An 18,395-nucleotide genomic window follows, 5' to 3' on the forward strand; every position below is an offset into this window, starting at 1 on the left:
AGCAATGCTGTCTAGGAACTGAGTTAAGTTTTGAATCTATTCTCCTAAAGACCAAGGTAGTGTAGGGAAGAGTGTTCTGTGGAGGGACTGGGGAAAATGTTTAAAAATTTGTTCTTTCTATGTCTGAAATAAATATCCTTTGTAAAAGCTACCTGATATTAAGAAGTTAAATGAATGAAGGGCTCTAGTCACTGGCCCTTAAGTAATCCACATTAGTAACACAGTTGGTGGGTGCTTCAGCTGATGTTAAGAAAAAAAAAAAGGATACTCAATTCCTCAGGTTACCCTAGAATCCTCAGAGGAGATGTAGCAGGCCTGCTTCTATTAGAGAGGGAGAGGGCACACTCACCATCCATGTCAAATGTAGAACATTTAAAGAAATTGGAAAGAAGTTCTAGAGCAATGAATCTGAGAACCCATTTGTACCTGTACTCCCTCCATTTATAAAGAACACACCCAGGCTTCCGTATTGTGTGTAAATATTACCTGTGTCTTTCCATAAATTCTCCACAAAAGACCTGCCCAGTGTAACAGAGTCCTTTCTCTGAGTCATTTAGGTATAACTATCACCATCTTCTTTTTATAGATGAAGAAACTGAGGCTCAGGGAGGGAGGTTATGTGACTTACCCAAGGTCACACAGCCTCTGGGTCTTTTAAAATATTAAGGACACCAGCGTAATACTCAAGGCTTCCAAGTGTTATTTCCCTTTCTCTATATGTGCCTGAACTACCTACTTTTACAGTTTTACATGTTATAAATGACTTCTTTGCCACTTATTGAAAGCAAATTGTAGTTAATATTGCAGCCTACTTATACTTCTGCTTTATCCTTCCATTTTTCTTTGGATCATCTATAATTCTGAAGTTTAAAAAATTGGCATAGTTTATTTGATTTTTTGCTATTACAAAGACATTTATGAGGTAGCCAGGCAATTGCCTGGTTTCTCTGATATCTGTCCTTACAAGATGGTGAATGAATTCCTTATAGGGAAACTTAGTAAACACAGTCTCCTTCCATGAACCAGAAATTAGACAGCTGAGGGTTTTAGAGATGGCATCAAAGGTAGCTTTAGCAAAGGGGTCCAGAGTAGCAATACAGCCGTTAAAAAAAATAGAACAACCATCAATTCTGACCTTCACCAAGGGTTTTTTTAGGCACAGGAACTGAGACTTCCCTTAGGTAGGAATCAGGTTCATCAGGACTGATTCAGTATGGTCAGTGACAAAACTGTGGGGCACTAGTGTGTATACGTGTGTGTGTGTGTGTGTGTGTGTGTCTTTGCTAATCTTGCTTCCTCAGTGGCCACATCTTGCAAGCTGAATGGTCACTGTGTCTAGGATGATGACACAGATACAGGAACTTCCTTGGGACATTTGATACCCAAGCCAACTTGTCTACAGATATGATCTTCAGACTTCATCCTTCAGAGAAGACCCCCAGGATTCAAGACTTCTTGATGGGAAAGGAGAAGAGACAAATGTCCTCTAAGGTCTTGATTTTCATGTCCTTGACTGGTTGGTCCAGTGTGGGGACCTTGTTTTTGGCCTTTGCTCCCCAAGCCCTGAAGCTTTGGCCTTAGCCCAGCCTTGCCCACAGATATGAGGCATCCCGATCTTAACTTCATCTCATTCTGCTGAAGCCCTTCTAGAAACTGCCTTGGCCTCTAGCTCCAAGATCCTGAGGGCCACCCCCCTTCTCCTGTAATACCATCATGCTCTTTGGTGTTTCTAGGAATAGAGGACAACTTTGCTTTTTTGTAGATCATCATATTTCATGATTTGCAACCATATAGTATTAACAAGGAAGCCAGGGAAGGCAGTAAGCAGATGAAGAAGGACATTTCAGGTATGAGGGACAGTCAGAGAAGATGCCCAGACCCAGAGATTAAAAGATCTTGTCCATGAAATAGCAAGAAGACCAGCGTTACTGGAACACGGAGTATGTAGTGGTGAGCCAGGTATAAGAAGGCTTGAAAGGCAAGAATGATCTTGAATTCATTCTACCTCTCAAGCAGTGTTGTAACTCTGAATGATGAGATTAATAATGAGATCTGCCCTGGACAAATGGGCTGGCCAATGAAATGAAGACTTATCTGAACAGGATATTCACAGAACTCTGAGCTTTCACCCTTTGCCTGCATATTCCTGATTACCTCATCTCCTTGCCCTCGTGGCACATTTCCTGTATTAAAATCCCTAGCTTCTCCTGACTGCTGCTGCTGTCTCACTGAATTAGAGTCCACTGGGTGCATCACTCCAAATCGATGCCCTTACTTGATTTGGAGACAGTCTGAGTCTGAATTCTTTTGAGACAACATTGAGACCCATGCCCTGCACTTCAACATGAAGATGTGGTCTGCTGCAGAGAATCATCTTTGAAATTCTATTTGTTCCATTTTGGTATTTTCGTGAAGAACACCCATTACTAAGTGTAAAGATCATTTTCATAAACACCTGACATAGGTGAAAAGCAGAACTATGAACTAACTCCTAATATCTTCTTGCACCTTTTCTGACATTAATGCTGTGATTTTTACCATTTTTACAATCTTCTCTTCTTAGAGGATTTCACTTAATGTCAGGAAGACCTGAGTTTAAATCTTGACTCAGACACTAGGTGTGTGACCCTGGGAAAGTCACTTCTTAGTCTACTTTAAGTTCCTCATCAATAAAATAGGGATAACAAAAACACCTACCTCCAATGGTGCTTGTAAGAATAAAATGAGGTATTTGTAAACTGCTTTGCAAACCTTAAAGTATATAAATGCTAGCTGTTTATTATTATGATGATAATGGTGATGATGATGAATAACAATGCCTTTTAAATTGTGTTGTGTCCAATACAAGATTTTGTTTGGTTGAGTCTTCAAATATTTGAAGAGTTATATGGAAGTGGGATTAGACATTCTCCTTGGCTCCAGAGAATAAAACTTGTACAATGAATGTAAGTTACAGAGAGGAAGTTTTAACTGCTAACAGTTACAATTGTCCAACAATAAAATAGGCAACTGTGTGGAATGGCTCAGGTCCCTACATAAATCAATTACTCAGAGGACTCTCAAAGTGATGACAGAAAAGTGATTTATTCGATTCTCGAGAAGCGGGGCTAACCTGTAGGAGTAGGAAAGCTGAAGACAAAGAAAAGGGCAGTGATTTATATAGACCCTAATGCAAGTCCCTCCTCCCCCCACTGACCATCATCCTCATTAGCTGAGAATATGATCTTACATTCTAGACACGAAATCTAACCAATCCCTTTTGAAATGAAGACATCGAGGAATTACATAAGTTTTATCCAGTCATTGAGACCCTAATATACTACACAGTTTTATATCCTTATATGGAACTATTCTATTCTAAAAATATTGTAACCTTGAGCCTCTAGGTCTTACCTCACTCCTGGGAGAAGAATTACAATCTGAGAAGTCTTCACTAAACCTATCCCACTCACTCCCTATTGAGGTAATGAGCTCCTTGTCACTTAAAGTGTTGCAGCACAAATTTTGCCCTAAAGAAGATACGAGATCCCAAAGAGATCATAAAAATGGGAAAGGGTCTCATGTACAAAGATGTTTATAGCAGCTCTCTTTGTGGTGGCCAAGAACTGGAAATTGAGGGGATGCCCATCAATTGGGGAATGGTTGAACAAATTGTGATATAGAAATGTAATGGAATACTATTGTACTATAAGAAATGATGAACAGGAAGACTTCAGAGAGGCCTGGAAGGACTTATACGAAATGATGCTGAGTGAAAGGAGCAGAACCAGGAGAACTTTGTGCACAGCAACAACCACAGTGTGTGGGGAATTTTTCTTGTAGATTTAGTTCTTCATAGCAATGCAAGGACCTAAAAAATTCCCAATGGATTTTTGAGGCAAAACGCCTTTCACATTCAGAGAAAGAACTATGGAACTGGATCGCAGAATGAAGTAGACCATTTTCTTTTGTATTATGTTTTGTTTTATGGTTTCTCCTATTCATTTTAATTATTCAACATGACTACGGTGAAAATGTATTTAATAGGAACATATGTGTAGAACCTATATAAGATGGCACGCCATCTTGGGGAGGTGGTGGGAAAGGAGGGGGAGAGAGGGGAAAAAATCTAAGATACATGCAAGTGATTGTAGAACACTGAAAACAAATAAAATAATTTTTAAAAAAAGATATGAGAAGAGACCTACACCCTTCTCCTACTCTTTTTGCAAAAATGGGGGAACTATGGGGTTTACAACATTGAATATATTGTCAGAGTTTTTTAGATATATTGATTGGTTTTTTTCTCTCTTATTTTTCATTTTTAAAAAATTCTTTGTTACAAGGGATGACTATATGGAAGATGCAAGGGAGAAGGATATAAGAAAAAATTAGGTGATGTAAAAACAAAAGATTATCAATAAAAATTTATGTCTTAAAATGTTTAAACAGATGCTAGGTAATAACAATTATTATTTATATAATTAGCTTTATAAAAATCGTCTAGTTTCTATCTTCACAAGGACCCTGGGAGATAGGTGCTATTACTGCATGAATTCACAGATGAGAAAACTGAGGCAGAAAAAGCTTAAGTGACTTACCCACCTAATAAATGTTTGAGGTAGGATTTAAATTCAGGTCTTTTTCATTCCAAGTACTGTGCTCTCATCATCTAGCTATTAGGAATGAGTAGTGGAATTTCATTAGGAAGGTCTGATTAGATAGTGATTAATCTGAAATTCAGAATTTGTCCTGTATTACTTGCTACTGTTTTATATGCATTCCTAGAAACTGAAGGTGAAGGATACAAACATCTCTCTAAACTCTTCATGCCAAGTCTTTCAGTTCTATGTTTAGTGATGCTAACCGACCTAACTAGGTAAGGTCCCAGTGATACAAAGTAGCTGTATGATCTGCGTGGGGGAAACACCTACTTTCTTTCAGCCTTAGGTGTCTTCCTTATTAAATGAAGAGACTCAGTTGGATGATTTCTGAACTGTCTTTCAGCTCTTAAGCATCTGTCACTCAGTGGACCCTAGGACAGGTACCTACTCTACACTTCTCCATCGTCCTCAGCAACGACCCCCCTCACTGATGATACTAAGAAGTAGATGGTTTGACTTCGGGCAACTAGGGGGGCGCAGGGACAGAGTGCTGAGCCTGGAGTCAGGAAGACTCACCTTCCCGAGTTCAAATCCGGCCTCAGACACTTACTAGTGGGAGCGTGGCCCAAGACCTGGGGGTGGTAGTAAGCAGGGGAGCTGGTCCTCTGTGGGTTCTGCCCCTCGACACCGCCCACTGCTCCTTTTTCTGCCCAGGTGCAGGCTGTTATCACCTGAAACATCGTTCTCCTGTACCTCGGCCACACCAATTTTCCTAAAATACCTCTTTCAGTATGAAAGCCCTTGTATGACTCCCTCTCTTCTCAACTCTACCTCCGTTTCCTCATCTAGCTGGAGAAGGAAATGGCAAATCGCTCCGGTATCGTCCCCAAGAAAACCCCAAATGGGGTTCCGAAGGGTCGGATACGACTGCACAGCAATTAGCAGAAAACCTGAGCTCCTAAGGCTCTGTAATACAAATCCTCTACAGATGAACGCAGAATCTAGAGGAACGTAAACCGGGAACGTGTAACAGGAAAAAAGACAAGATTCTGAAGCTTGCCAAACGCAGGACTTAAAACTACATTTCCCAGCAAAGAGCACGCCGGGCCAGCGCGTAGAAGTCGAGTCCCGGGTCCCTTTCCGCAGTCTCTTTGGAGAGAAAGACTACATTTCCCGGCAGGCCATGTAGGTGCGCATACGCAAGCGCACTAACATTCCCTAGCCCGGGAACGAGGATGAGAAAAGTTCAGGGGGGTTGTTGCAGTTGCCGTCGCTGCGGTCTTCATCGCCTCCGTCACAGTGGGCTCGTTTTGGCTCGTCCGCGGTAGGTGGGTTTAGGTAGCAGCCATGGGCCTCAGGCGGACCAGGGGAGCGGGGCAGCGGGGAGCGGCAACATCTCACCCGTTGTGCTCCCCCCATCCCGGGCCAGGCTGTGGTGCCCCAAGACACTAACAGTACGCATGCGCACCCTGCGGGGCTCCGGGAAGGGGGGCTGCGGGGAGGGGGGAGAGGTCACGCACCCGCCGCGGAGGGTTCTTTGTTCGCCGGGGCCGCGCCTGGCGTACCACGTGGGGGGCGGCCTTTGGAAGCACGTGGGCTGGTGGGGAGGAGGCAAAGCTTTCCGAAGCACGTGCTTCGGTGCGAGGAGCGCGGAGCGCAGGAGGAGCTGCGGGCGGCCATGAAGGAGAGCATGGCTTCGGCGGGTCCTTCTCCCGAAAGCCGCGGTAGTGATAGTGGCGGCCGTTTAGAAAGCCCCTTAGAGCGCTCCTTCCTGCAGCGCCACGAGGTCGGTAGCGCGAGGGAACCCCGGGGCTTTCCCGGGAGCTTGGGGGCCGACTTGAAGTTGGCTTAGTTCTTGTTCCCCAGCCGCCTTGGGAGGTAGGTAGTGCCAGGATCACCCCGTTTAACGGAGGAGGACACAGCGTCACCAGGTATCCCAGCCTGCCCAAGGTGCCGGGGCTGGTAGTCAGTGGGGGAGCCGGCCCCCTGGGGGGTCGCCCTTCTGCGCAGGTTCTGGGGGTTGTCCCCCGAATCATGGCTCTCCCGCCTTTCGGTCTGAAAGCCCTTCCCTGATCTCCTCTTTCTTGTGAGATCAGGTCCAGACTCCTTTGGTCGGAGTTGACAGGGAGCCCAAATGAAGAATTTTTCTAGGTGGAGACTTGTGTATGTTAGAAGGTAGTGGGGTTGCAGCTGTGTAAAGGGAGAAGTTACAGGTAAAAGCATCATATCACGCACCCCCAACCCCTTCATTTCCTTCATATGAAAACTGAGCTGCAGAAAAGCCAAGGGATATGTCTGAGAACACTTCAGGTAGTAAACTGCTGGGATAATAAACAGATGGGGAATTAATCCCCCAAATATTCTGATTTCTGTTGTAAAAAAGGAAAAAATTATGGGAACAAATCCCTTTGGGAGTTATAAGGGATGAATTTAGGAGGACAGCAGATTTCCTTGCTTTTGGTCTTTTCCCCCTTTCCAAAGCATCTTATTGCTAGAATAGTTTGAACGCTGAATTTGGAGTCAGAGCACCAAGAGTTCAGATAGCAACTTTTTTATTTACTACCTGTATAGCTTTGGGTAAAAGTGGCTTTCTCTCTGGGCTTTCCTCTCTGAGGAAGCTGACTTACAGATCTCTGAGGTCCTTTCTAGCTGTAAAAACTAGGTTCCATTAAATCAAAATTATCCAGGGTCCTTGCAGTCCAGGGCCCCTTCAAACAGTTACCTTACTGTGTCTTTTCACCTGCTATTGCTTCTATACATGACCCTTCTTTTTTAACCCCACTTGTCTTAACAGCTTCTGCAGGTGCAATGCTATCTCCTCCTTGTTGTTGTAGGTTCCCCTTCAGTAGAATTTCCCTTGTTTTTTAGTAATCTTAAGGCCTTCTGCTAAGACACATTTTTGCCTGCCAAACCTCATTTAAAACTTGGAATTTCCTTAATACCTGTCAGTAGTTTGAGACCTACTATAAACTAACTCAGTAATTCATAACTGATAAAGTTATCGTTTTTTCTTAGTATTAGCCTCATAGAATCTGGAGTTGGAAGGACATTTTAGTGATCACTTAGTTTTACAGATGAAGAAACTGAGACTCAGAAATAAATTTATTTGCATAAGGTCACAAAGCTAGTGAGTGGCATAGCTTTTAGTCCCCTGACTTCAAATCCAGTTTTTTCTCTTATCTCATGGATATTGCTTTTCTTCTTGATAGATTGTAAGCACGGGGAGGACATGGACTAAATCTTCTTTTTAAAATACCCCTGTTGTTATTGCAATGCCATGCTTTCTGAGCAACTTGTTTGCAATTGTTGCTGGATGAATTAAACTTACTGAATGCCCCAGTGTGGTTGGTCCTTTAGGAGCCTCCCCTCCCAGAGGTTTTTGACCATTCTTTTCTTCCCTTCCATTCCCCTTTCTCACAGAAAGCCATATTTACCACAGCCATGGCTCTGGTGTCAGCAGACTCGAGAATAGCTGAACTACTCACGGAGCTCCATCAGCTGATCAAGCAAACTCAGGTGATACTTGATTCTTCTCCTCAGAAGAGGGGATGACCTTGGGAAGACTCAGAGGGTGATTAGAAAGGGAATTAAGGTCCCATAGGCTTCCTTCCTACAGTGCTGAAAACATGATTTTAGAATAAACCAGTATTAGAGGTGCTGTTCAGTGCCAGAGGAACAGCGTTGTAAGTGGTGGTTCCTGAACAGAAAAAAGAACAGAAGTCTGGGGGGTTGGAGAAAAGGCTAGAGGACAAGTGAGCTTTAGGTCTGAAGGACAGGAGACTAAAGGGAGCAGAGGTTGTTGGACAATCTGATAGCTAAAATTGCAACTGAATTGGCTATAAAGTATTAATGATGTTATTTTGAAATGTTGATTAGATGTTCCTAAGTCATAGTAAGGGAAGTGAGATATTCAGGAAGTTTGGGGGTTTTATTTTCAAGTTTTATTAATTTTTTCTTCCCCATTGTACCATTTTAAATAGTTAAGCAAAACATGGATGAGGTATATATATATGTGTGTGTATACACACACACACACACACACACACACACACACACACACACACACACACACACACACACACATATATAGGAGAAACTAGGTATGCATAATGGTTACAATAAAGTTGTGGATAGGTGTATGTTTAAGCAAAGTTTTATTGATGAAAATAAGTAAAAACCCTAACCTTCCCTGCTTCCATTTCTTTAATTTCTCTCTTGTAACCAAAAAAAAAAAAAAATGAGTAAAACCAACCAACATAGAGACCTCCATCTGCATCTGAGAGACGTAGGGAGCGCAGTGGAAAGAGCATTGGCTGAGGACCCAGAGGCCTGGGTTCAAATCTTGTCTTTGATGCCGTCTGACATTTCAGAAGTGATATAACCTCCATGAGCCTCAGTTTCTTTATCTGTAGAAGGAGGAGGATGGACTAGATGACAATCTGAAGTCCTTCAGCTCTCAGATCTTTGATCCAAATCAGTAGTGCCTCCATTTCAATTTGGCAGCAGTCATTTATCAGACCAAAAAAAAGAAACAATCTACCCTTTCTTTGTCCTTCCCCCTCTCTTCTTTCCCCTCATCTTTCCCCTCTTCTCTCTCTTCTCTTTCCTCTTCCTTTCTCTATCTCCTCATCTTTCCCTTCTCTCCATCTCGTTTCTTTTTCTTTTCCCCATCCCTCTCTTTTGAGACTGGATCTCCTTATTTCGCCCAGGCTAGAAGCTCTGCGTCCTTTTCACTGACCCAGTCCACTTCTGATTGACATGGAAGTTTTGACATGCCCTGTTTCCTACCTGGGGTGGTTTACCCCCCGCTTTGGCAAATCTAGTGGCTCTCCACTCATTCTCTGTGGCATCCCAAAAGTCTTAGTGTGTTCTTAATGCTGCTCTAGGACTTGAAGGACATGCTGCATCAGTGCTGGATTTGATGGAGACTCAGGACAGGCCTGGCACTCTGCATGCAGCTCAGAAGGCCTAGCCTTGGCCTCCCTACTAAACAGAGATGACAGGCATGCAGCACCCATGTCATCTAGCACATTCCTTACTGTCAAACAGTTTGTTTAATCAAGACCAACCACATATAACTATTTACAGAAAATGTAGGAGATGGTTAGGAAGGTGTTGGGTACTGGCAGGTGGGATCAGGAAAGGCTTTGTGTTGAAAGTGGTGGTTGAGCTGTGTTTTGAACAAAAAGAGGAGTTCTGTAAGGCAGAGGTAAGGGAGGAGGGCATAGGGACAGCCATGTGAAGGCTGGGAGAAAGGAGGCTGAGCACTGTCTGGGAGGGATAGAGGAAAAGCCAGTCAGCTGCTTTACAGAGCTTAGGAAGGAGAGTAATGTATAATGAAGCTAGAAGGTAGGCTGGGGCCAGCTTGTGAAGTGAATTAAAAGTCAAACAAAGGGAGAGTTTCAAGTTGATCCTGGAGAAAATAGGGAAGCACTCAACTTAATTGTTGGCTGTTTTTGTGCAGGAACTTTTTGAAGAGCATTTTGGGCAGAGCCAGTAAAGGGGAGATCAGGGGAGGCACTGTGCTGGTTTAGCAGGACAGACCCTCTCTTTCCCTTCCTCATTCTCCTTTTGTCTCCACATCTGTGTAGGAAGAACGCTCCCGAAGTGAACATAACCTGATCAATATCCAGAAGACACATGAGCGAATGCAGACAGAAAATAAAAGTGAGAGATGGGGAGAAAGAGTTTGGGGAGGGAAGCTGTCCTGGCATGTTGTCAGGCCTGTACCTATCTTGTTGATTTGTGTTCTGTGTTCCTCTGCAGTCTCTCCCTATTACCGGACAAAGCTTCGAGGTCTCTATACCACAGCCAAGGCAGATGCAGAGGCAGAGTGCAAGTGAGTGTGGTCATCCCAAGGATTCTTGTTTCCTCATCCTTGTCTCATGCCTGCCCCCCAGAACTTAGTAAAGATGTGGTTCACATCTGCATCCTCGCTACAGAAACATAGTTTCTGCTCTCACATGGCCCAGATTCTCCTACTCTATCTCCCATCGTAGTCTGAATTCTTGGTCTTCTTGTCCTCAGGCCATTTCTCATTCATTACATGTGGGAAGCCAGTACTTTTCCTTAGGCTTGTGCATGATCCATTCCCCCTCCAGTGACACTGGTCTTCATCCTTTGTTCATAAATTCCTTTTGTTTCTATGCCCATTCCCTGTTTTCAGAGTTTCCTTCATCTTTTTGTCCATTTTTCTGTCTCATTGTATCATCACTCCCTTTTTAAAAAAATTTCCCGTTTCTTACATTTTGAAACTTATGTTCATGTCATAGCTGCCACATGAATGTGTTAAAATTGATCTGACTTTCTGAATCAGAGAACAAATTCTGTTCCTTGATAAAGCAAAGAAGAAACCTTACACATCTGGTGCTACTTGTGGCAGATCAAGCAAATTTAGGGGAGGTTTTCAAGTCTACATATGGCAGCAATTTACTGCTTCTTTATAATTAAACCATTATAATCTTGTTTGAGAAGTAAAAGCAGGGCCAATGATTTTCCTCTCTTTTCTCTACTGAAGTGGGAAAGGAATCTCTTGCTCTGGGCACATAAGCTAGCACTTTCCATGCTGAGCAGCAGAAGATTGTCATTCTGCTGTCCCAGCTCTGGCTGCTGTTGTTACTTCTGACTCAGCAGGGTTAAGGCATAGCCAAGAGCCTTTAGTAAGGGCTGGCCCAGGAACCCTCCCTTATCTGAGACAGTGGAGGGAGAGGTATGGAGCCATGGCCAGGCAGATGTATGTACAAGTTCCTGCTTGTTCAAAGCTGCCATTTCATTTTTAATTTAGTTCTACCCTCAAAAAAATTGCCCCTTCTATAAAAGGAGAGTCTTCAGAAGGTTAGGGAGCTAGACATAGGAAGTTACTCTTTCATCATTTTACTAGAATAGAGTGTTAGATCTGAGAGATTCAAGGAGGTCTTAAACTTCTTTGTGTCCTGGACCCCTTTGATAGGCTGGTGAAACCTATGAGAACCGCCTTTTCAGAATATTTTTTAATATTTATATTAAATATATATATATTTTTGTAGATATAAAATAAAATACATAGGATTACAAATGAAGACACTTATATTGAAGTGTAGTTATAAAAATACTTTTAAAACTAGTTCAGATGTGGACATTGAAACCCTGAGGGAACAAACTTATCTATAGTCCAAAACAAGTTAGTGCCAGGATGCCAGGACTGCGGTTAAAGTGTTTTATTCCCCCAGTCGAGTCATACAGCTTCTTGTTTATCCTTATAACATATCTGGTAGGGAGAGAAATTCTTAGGATTTTTATCTGAGAGGCATGCATTATCATGCCATTGAAGTTGGTAGATAAAAGAAATTTTTTTGGGAAAGATTTTAGAACTTTGATCTACAATAAACTAAAAGAATGAAGATGAAACATACCACACATCTTCTGACAGAGAGGTGAAGAACTTAAAATATAGAAAAAGAAATACATTTTTGGACATGGCTAATGTGGGAATTTGTTTTGCCAGACTATTTGGGTACTTGAAGTATTTGTTTTTAATTTTTAAAAAACATTCTCAATGTAAGAGGTGGGTTGGGTTTCAGGAAGGACTGAATAATAAAATACTTGTTACTTGGGGGGAAAAAGAGTTAGGAGATAACGGGTTTAAATCCTGCCTTTTTTACTTCCTTAGTTATGTGACTTGGATAAGTCATTTAACCTCTCTGAGTGTTTTTTTTTAATTAAATTATTTTATTTGTTTTAAGTGTTCTACAATCACCTCTATATATCTTAGATTTTTTCCCCTCACCTTCCCCACTCCTTCCCCACTCTCTCCCTGAGACAGCACACAATTTTACATAGGTACTACACATACATTCCTATTAAATACATTTTCACCTTAGTCATGTTGCATAGAAGAATTAAAATGAATGGGAGAAACCATAAAACAAAACATAATGCAAAAGAAAATGGTCTGCTTCATTCTGGGATCGAATTCCATGATTCTTTCTCTGGATGTGGAAGGCATTTTGCCTCAAGAGACTGTTGGGAATTTTTTAAGTCCTTGCATTGCAATGAAGTTCTAAGTCTACCAGAAAAACTCCTCCCACACTGTTCTTGTTGCTGTGTACAAAGTTCTGGCTCTGCTCCTTTCACTCAGCATCAGTTCATATAGGTTCTTCCAGGCCTCTCTGAAGTCTTCCTGTTCATCATTTCTTATAGCACAATAGTGTTCCATTACATTCATATACCATAATTTATTCAGTCATTCCTGAATTTTTTTTTTTGGTAAGGAAAATAGTAAATATCTGTACTACAGTCTGCCCTAAGGGTGGTTGTAAGGAAAGTATATTGGAAAGCACTATGTAAATATGGGCGTTAGCATCTTAATCTGTAAATTATGGGTAGGGTTAGATTAGACACTTCTCCGAGGTCTCTTCCAGATCTAAATTTATAAATCCTATGAGTTACTACTCTTATTTAAAGTTGGAAGATTTGGGTTGAAAGTAGTTTTGTATTTGAAAACATTAAGTGGCGAAATACTATTGGATTGATGAACTGAAGCTCATAATTTCAGTAAAGAGTCCATCCTCAACAGTTAATGCATAAAATCCACATCCTATTTCTGATATGCTTGTACCACTAATGAGTGAATGAGATAAATTAGAGAAAGTCAAGAATTCATAATCTTAGAACAGTGATAACATTTTTAACTTCAGATTGTCAAAATAGAGTTGACAGTCTGTATAGACAGAAAACAATGCACTATAGCCTTTCTAGAAGGACTCTTAGGTATTGTGAAAGTCTTTGTGGAAATTCCCAATTTGTAGATTGTGAATTTGGTTACGTACCAGGTGGCAAGTAGTGATTTGAGAACCTCTAGAAAGGCTAACTAACACATTTCATGAATAACCTGTGATGACCTGAAAAGAAGGTATTTTGGCCTCTCTTGGGCCAAGAAAGGTTTAAGAAAACCCCCGACATGTTTCTTTCCCCAATACCCATTTCATATTGCCTGAGATAATACAGTGTGGTGGCAGCTCCTTCCAGGGCCTCTGGAACCCTCTCCCCCCAGCCTCCTCCGCCCCCCACAATAAGTTTGTTTTTACTTCTCTGCTTCCCTTCCTCAGTATCCTGCGCAGAGCTTTAGATAAGATTGCTGAGATCAAGACTCTGTTGGAAGAAAGGCGAATTGGTGAGTCAGAAGAAACCTGCTCTGTGCAGTGGGGAAGGAGGCACCCCAGAGGATAGGGCTGTGTTTGCCTGCTCCTCTGCCACCCCAGGTGCCCTGTCCTTGAGTGAGGGAGGGTAGCTGTGATTTTCACCTTTGGTGGGAGGTTGAGTTCCAGTACTTTTCTTAGGTTTTCTGGTATCTATTCACTGCTTACTGCATATTCTTTACATTCTGCTTACCACATTTTCCTGAAGAGAATTAGAGAGCTCTTACCCCTGTTTTGTGTGGTTATTGGTATACAAATAAAAGCTTTAGCAAGCATCACTCTATTGGGGCTGTCCTCTAGAGGTATGTAAAAACAAGTCCTGCAAGGTTAAAGTCAGTGTTGAGCCAGTCCCCAGTTTGTGTCCCCTTGGCGATGCTTCTGATGAAGGCGATGCCACGGGCTGGATTTCCTATTCATCTTCTTATTTTTATGCAATCACATGATCATTTATTTAATAAAATTGTTCATATTTTGAATTATTTTCAGCCTTCCAGTGGGTTTTTAATGATTTCTGTAGATTTCAGTCAAGCATTTATTAAATGCCTATTGTATGCCAGGCACTGTGCTGTGGATAGACGGAAAAGGAGCTTAAAGGATCCTGGACTTGAGGGCACAGAAACAGAAAAGAATAGTGTCAGGGATCTCAAGTAGAATTAGGGTTGGAATACCAAAGGAATGTCCTTCCCATTCCCATGTTTTTTTCTCCATGAGAATATGAAAGATTTTGTGATTAGGGGCCAGTGGCTCATACTGGAGAGGGAGTTAAACTTAAAAGCCTAGTCACAGTCTTGTGAATAAAATCTTGAAAGGAGAGAGGACCACAGTGTTCCTTGCCATTCAGTGTGGGAGGGCTCCGCGTCTTCTTTTCTCCTTCCCCGCAGCGGCTAAAATCGCGGGATTGTACAATGATTCAGAACCTCCACGGAAAACCATGCGCCGAGGGGTGCTGATGACTTTGCTGCAACAGTCAGCCATGACCTTGCCTCTATGGATTGGGAAACCTGGGGACAAGTAAGTGCAGGGAGCCTGGGAAAAGGAGGAGGGAAGGCAGGATTGGACTTGATCCTGGTGGTTTGGAGTCTTAGAGAATTCAGGAGATTGAGGGTGAGAGTGGAGGTCTCTTTAAAGGAATCCTTTAACAGGACAGATATGTGGGTTCAGTTGGAGGTTCCCAAAGTAGATCTATGGGGGAATTGGGGTATTGTAGTGAGGAGAAGTGCTTCTGAGATAGGGATCTGTAACAAGCCTTTTCCACTCCATAGGCCTCCACCTCTGTGTGGGGCCATTCCAGCTTCGGGGGACTACGTAGCCAAGCCTGGTGATAAGGTGGCTGCTCGAGTGAAAGCTGTGGATGGGGATGAGCAGTGGATTCTGGCTGAAGTGGTTAGTTACAGTCATGCCACCAACAAGTAAGTGAAAAATGTTTTGTCCTTTTCTAGAATTTTTGTTTCCTTTCTCTTACTTCTTGGGTTTCTCTTTTTAGTCTTAGCCTCCTCAACTCACAGATTTTTCTGCCACATTACTTCATTGTCATCCTGAGTTGTCTCCTGGAGAATAACTAAATCAGAGAATTTATTCTTTATTTTTTTTTCCCTTGTAGATATGAGGTGGATGACATTGATGAGGAAGGCAAAGAGTAAGTGTCCTATGGAAGGGATCACTAGAGGACAGGAGAAGGGAGGAGTGTGGGATCAAGGCAGAAATGAAAGTAGAGAAAATGCTTCCTGGGAAATAATTCAGGTGTACTTTCAGGGCAGAGGGTCATGCTTACAGTCTTTCCCCTTACCAGGAGACACACCTTGAGCCGAAGACGTATCATCCCACTACCACAATGGAAGGCCAATCCTGAGACAGACCCTGAAGCTTTATTCCAGAAGGATCAGCTTGTTCTGGCATTGTATCCCCAAACCACCTGTTTCTACCGGGCTTTGATTCACACTCCCCCACAGCGGGTAAGGAATGATAACCTGAGACTGAGAACTCTTCAGTTTTGTAAGTGTGAGAGGTTAGGGTTGCATTGGTTGGTTCTTAAGTTTAGGATTTCTGAAAGGATAGAAGAATGGGGAGAACCTTCATGTGTTGGTCTTTATTTTGTCTTGACTGAATTGATGCCTTCTCAATCATTCTTATATACCACTTTTGGCTTCTTTTAGAATTTTAAGAGTTGGAAGGGACCTTGGAAGGTTTAAGTCCAGCATCCTACCCAGTACAGGAATCCCTTTATCAGCATCCCTCATAAATGATCATCTGATTCCCCAATTGATAAATGGTCAAAGGATATTAACAGGCAGTTTTCAGAGGAAGAAATTAAAGATATCTATAATCATATGAAAAAATGCTCTAAATCACTTTTGATTAGAGAGATGCAAATTAAAACAACTCTGAGGTACCACATCACACCTATAAGGTTGGCAAACATGACAGAACAGGAAAATGATAAATGCTGGAGAGGGTGTGGGAGAGTTGGAACATTAATTCATTGTTGGTGGAGCTGTGAGCTGATCCAACCATTCTGGAGAGCAATTTGGAACTATGCCCAAAGGACTACAAAAATGTGCCTACCCTTTGACCAAGCAATACCATTTCTAGGACTGTATCCCCAAGAGATCATAAAAATGGGAAAAGGTCCCACATGTACAAAAATATTTATAGCAGCACTCTTTGTGGTGGCCAAAACCTGGAAATCCATGGGATGCCCATCAATTGGGCAACAGCTGAATAAATTATGGTATATGAATGTAATGGAGTACTATTGCGCCATAAGAAATGATGAACAAGAAGACTTCAGAGAGGTCTGAAAGGACTTATATGATCTGATGCTGAGCGAAAAGAGCAGAACCAGGAGAACTTGGTGCACAGCAACGACCACAGTGTGTGAGAGTTTTTTCTGGTAGACTTGGAACTTCGTAATAACGCAAGAACTTAAAAAAAATTCCCAATGGTTTTCTAAGGCAAAATGCCTTCCACACTCAGAGAAAGAACTATGGAATTCATTCACAGAATGTAGCAGATCGCTCGTGTGTGTGTGTGTGTGTGTGTGTATTATGTTTTGATTTGTTACATGATTTCTTCCATTTATTTTAGTTCATCTACACAGCATGACTATAGTGAAAACATATTCAATACAAAAGTATATGTAGATCCTATATAGAATTGTATGCCGTCTTGGGGAGGGAGGGGGGTGGTGTGGGGGATAGATGTGGGGGGGGTAAAAATTTAAGTTTTATGGTAGTGATTGTAGAACATTAAAAAAAATAAATAATTTTTAAAAAGTAAATGATTATCTATCTGGAAAGGATGCTGAAATTGCTTACAGGGGAGGCCTTGAGACTTGTGTAACTGTGTGAAGCTGGACATAGCCTCTTTATCTTAGCCTCAGTTTCATCATCTGTAAAATGAGGGTAATACCTGTAGTACCAACTGCACAGACTTGTTGGAGGATCAGATGAAATAAAGCAAGTAAAGTATTTTGCAGACCTTAAATTTCTGTCAAATAATAGCTCTTATTTTTCCCCAGCATTTAGTGTACTGCCTTTCCAAATGTTTGATGAATTGAGTGAGAAAGTGAGCTTTTATTTTGCTAGCTAGTTGGTCTAGTCCATCATTTAAGTGCTCTAATTATTATAAAGTCCTTCTACATATTAAGCTCCTACCTGTATCCCTAGTACTGCCTGCTGGAGCTATGTGGAACAAATGGACCTCCTTCCTCAAAGTGTTGGGCTTTTAGATATTTGCAGATAGTTGCCACATCCTCCCTCTTCTATCCTAGTCTTCCCTTCTTTACGTTCCTAGCTCCTCCAGGCCTTGCTCACATTGCTTAGCTTTTAGATGCCCTCTCCATCTTGGCCACCCTTCTCTGCTCAGACCTGAGCAGACTACTCCAGATGTGAGTTGAGTAGTACATAGGAGGAAGCCTTTTCTCACCTCTGCTCCCATCACGCACACCTTTCCTTCCACTGAAGACAGAACAAAATGAAATGGCAACAAGTGTGCCAGATGATGCTAACATCTGAAAATAACAATGACAGGCAAAACCCTCCCTGTCTTTGAGCAGCACATGCTTTAATGGGCATAGAGACTAGATATTAGGACTTTCTTGGTTATGGGGAGTGTCAAATGATAGAAGATGGCTCTTGAGTTTTCTAGAAAAAGTGTTTTCTCAGGATGTACTAGCTTTTCCAGTACTCAAGTTGGGGCAACAGGCAGATAGAGGTATATGATGACCGCTTGGTTATCACTGTCAGCCTTGGGTTTTCTGATTCTTCTTAATTTTATTTCCTTGTCTTTAGCCCCAGGAAGACTACTCTGTCCTGTTTGAAGACACCTCCTATGCAGATGGCTACTCTCCTCCCCTCAACGTGGCCCAGAGGTATGTGGTGGCTTGCAAGGAGCCCAAGAAGAAGTGAGCTTTGGTTCAGCTGAATCACGGACTTCTATTTCTTTGCCTTTGTTTACCTGACTCTTCTGCCATGCTCTTGGAAGGGGGGAATTAATGTATCATTCTCTGCAGACAAATAAATATACCGCCCTGTCCCCCACATCACCTGTTTCCAGAGTTTCATTTCCTCAGACTTCAGTCCCCTCCCCAAGTGAGAACTGGGAGCTGTGCATATTATCCTTTGGTTCTAAGAGTGAC

The 18,395-nt window shown here is 42.2% G+C and overlaps 1 protein-coding gene across 4 annotated transcripts; it reads left to right on the plus strand.

Moving 5' to 3' along the window:
* Nucleotides 1–5,272: 5,272 nt before the first annotated feature.
* On the plus strand, nt 5,273–18,299 carry SGF29 (SAGA complex associated factor 29). 4 transcript variants are annotated; one of them, XM_072598705.1, is made up of 10 exons: nt 5,273–5,911; nt 8,004–8,099; nt 10,175–10,250; nt 10,350–10,422; nt 13,670–13,734; nt 14,641–14,770; nt 15,022–15,168; nt 15,360–15,395; nt 15,549–15,711; nt 18,049–18,299. In XM_072598705.1, exons 2-10 carry the CDS (start codon nt 8,025–8,027, stop codon nt 18,163–18,165), a joined length of 882 nt encoding a protein of 293 aa, XP_072454806.1. In that variant the 5' UTR covers nt 5,273–5,911; nt 8,004–8,024; the 3' UTR covers nt 18,166–18,299. The 4 variants fall into 4 exon arrangements, with proteins under 4 accessions (XP_072454806.1, XP_072454798.1, XP_072454792.1 ...); XM_072598697.1 differs by having other exon boundaries at nt 5,273–5,907; XM_072598691.1 differs by having other exon boundaries at nt 5,886–6,037.
* The last annotated feature ends 96 nt before the right edge of the window (nt 18,300–18,395 follow it).

Source organism: Notamacropus eugenii, chromosome 1 (assembly GCF_028372415.1).
Source record: "Notamacropus eugenii isolate mMacEug1 chromosome 1, mMacEug1.pri_v2, whole genome shotgun sequence".
In the NCBI taxonomy this organism is placed as follows: Eukaryota; Metazoa; Chordata; class Mammalia; order Diprotodontia; family Macropodidae; genus Notamacropus; species Notamacropus eugenii.

Excerpts from the sequence above, each read along its gene's own strand:
- SGF29 (XM_072598681.1), top strand. The coding sequence starts at position 6,262 with ATGAAGGAGAGCATGGCTTCGGCGGGTCCTTCTCCCGAAAGCCGCGGT. Across the intron at positions 13,735-14,640 it reads GTTGGAAGAAAGGCGAATTG|CGGCTAAAATCGCGGGATTG; the intron begins GTGAGTCAGAAG and ends CCTTCCCCGCAG. Across the intron at positions 15,396-15,548 it reads ATTGATGAGGAAGGCAAAGA|GAGACACACCTTGAGCCGAA; the intron begins GTAAGTGTCCTA and ends TCCCCTTACCAG.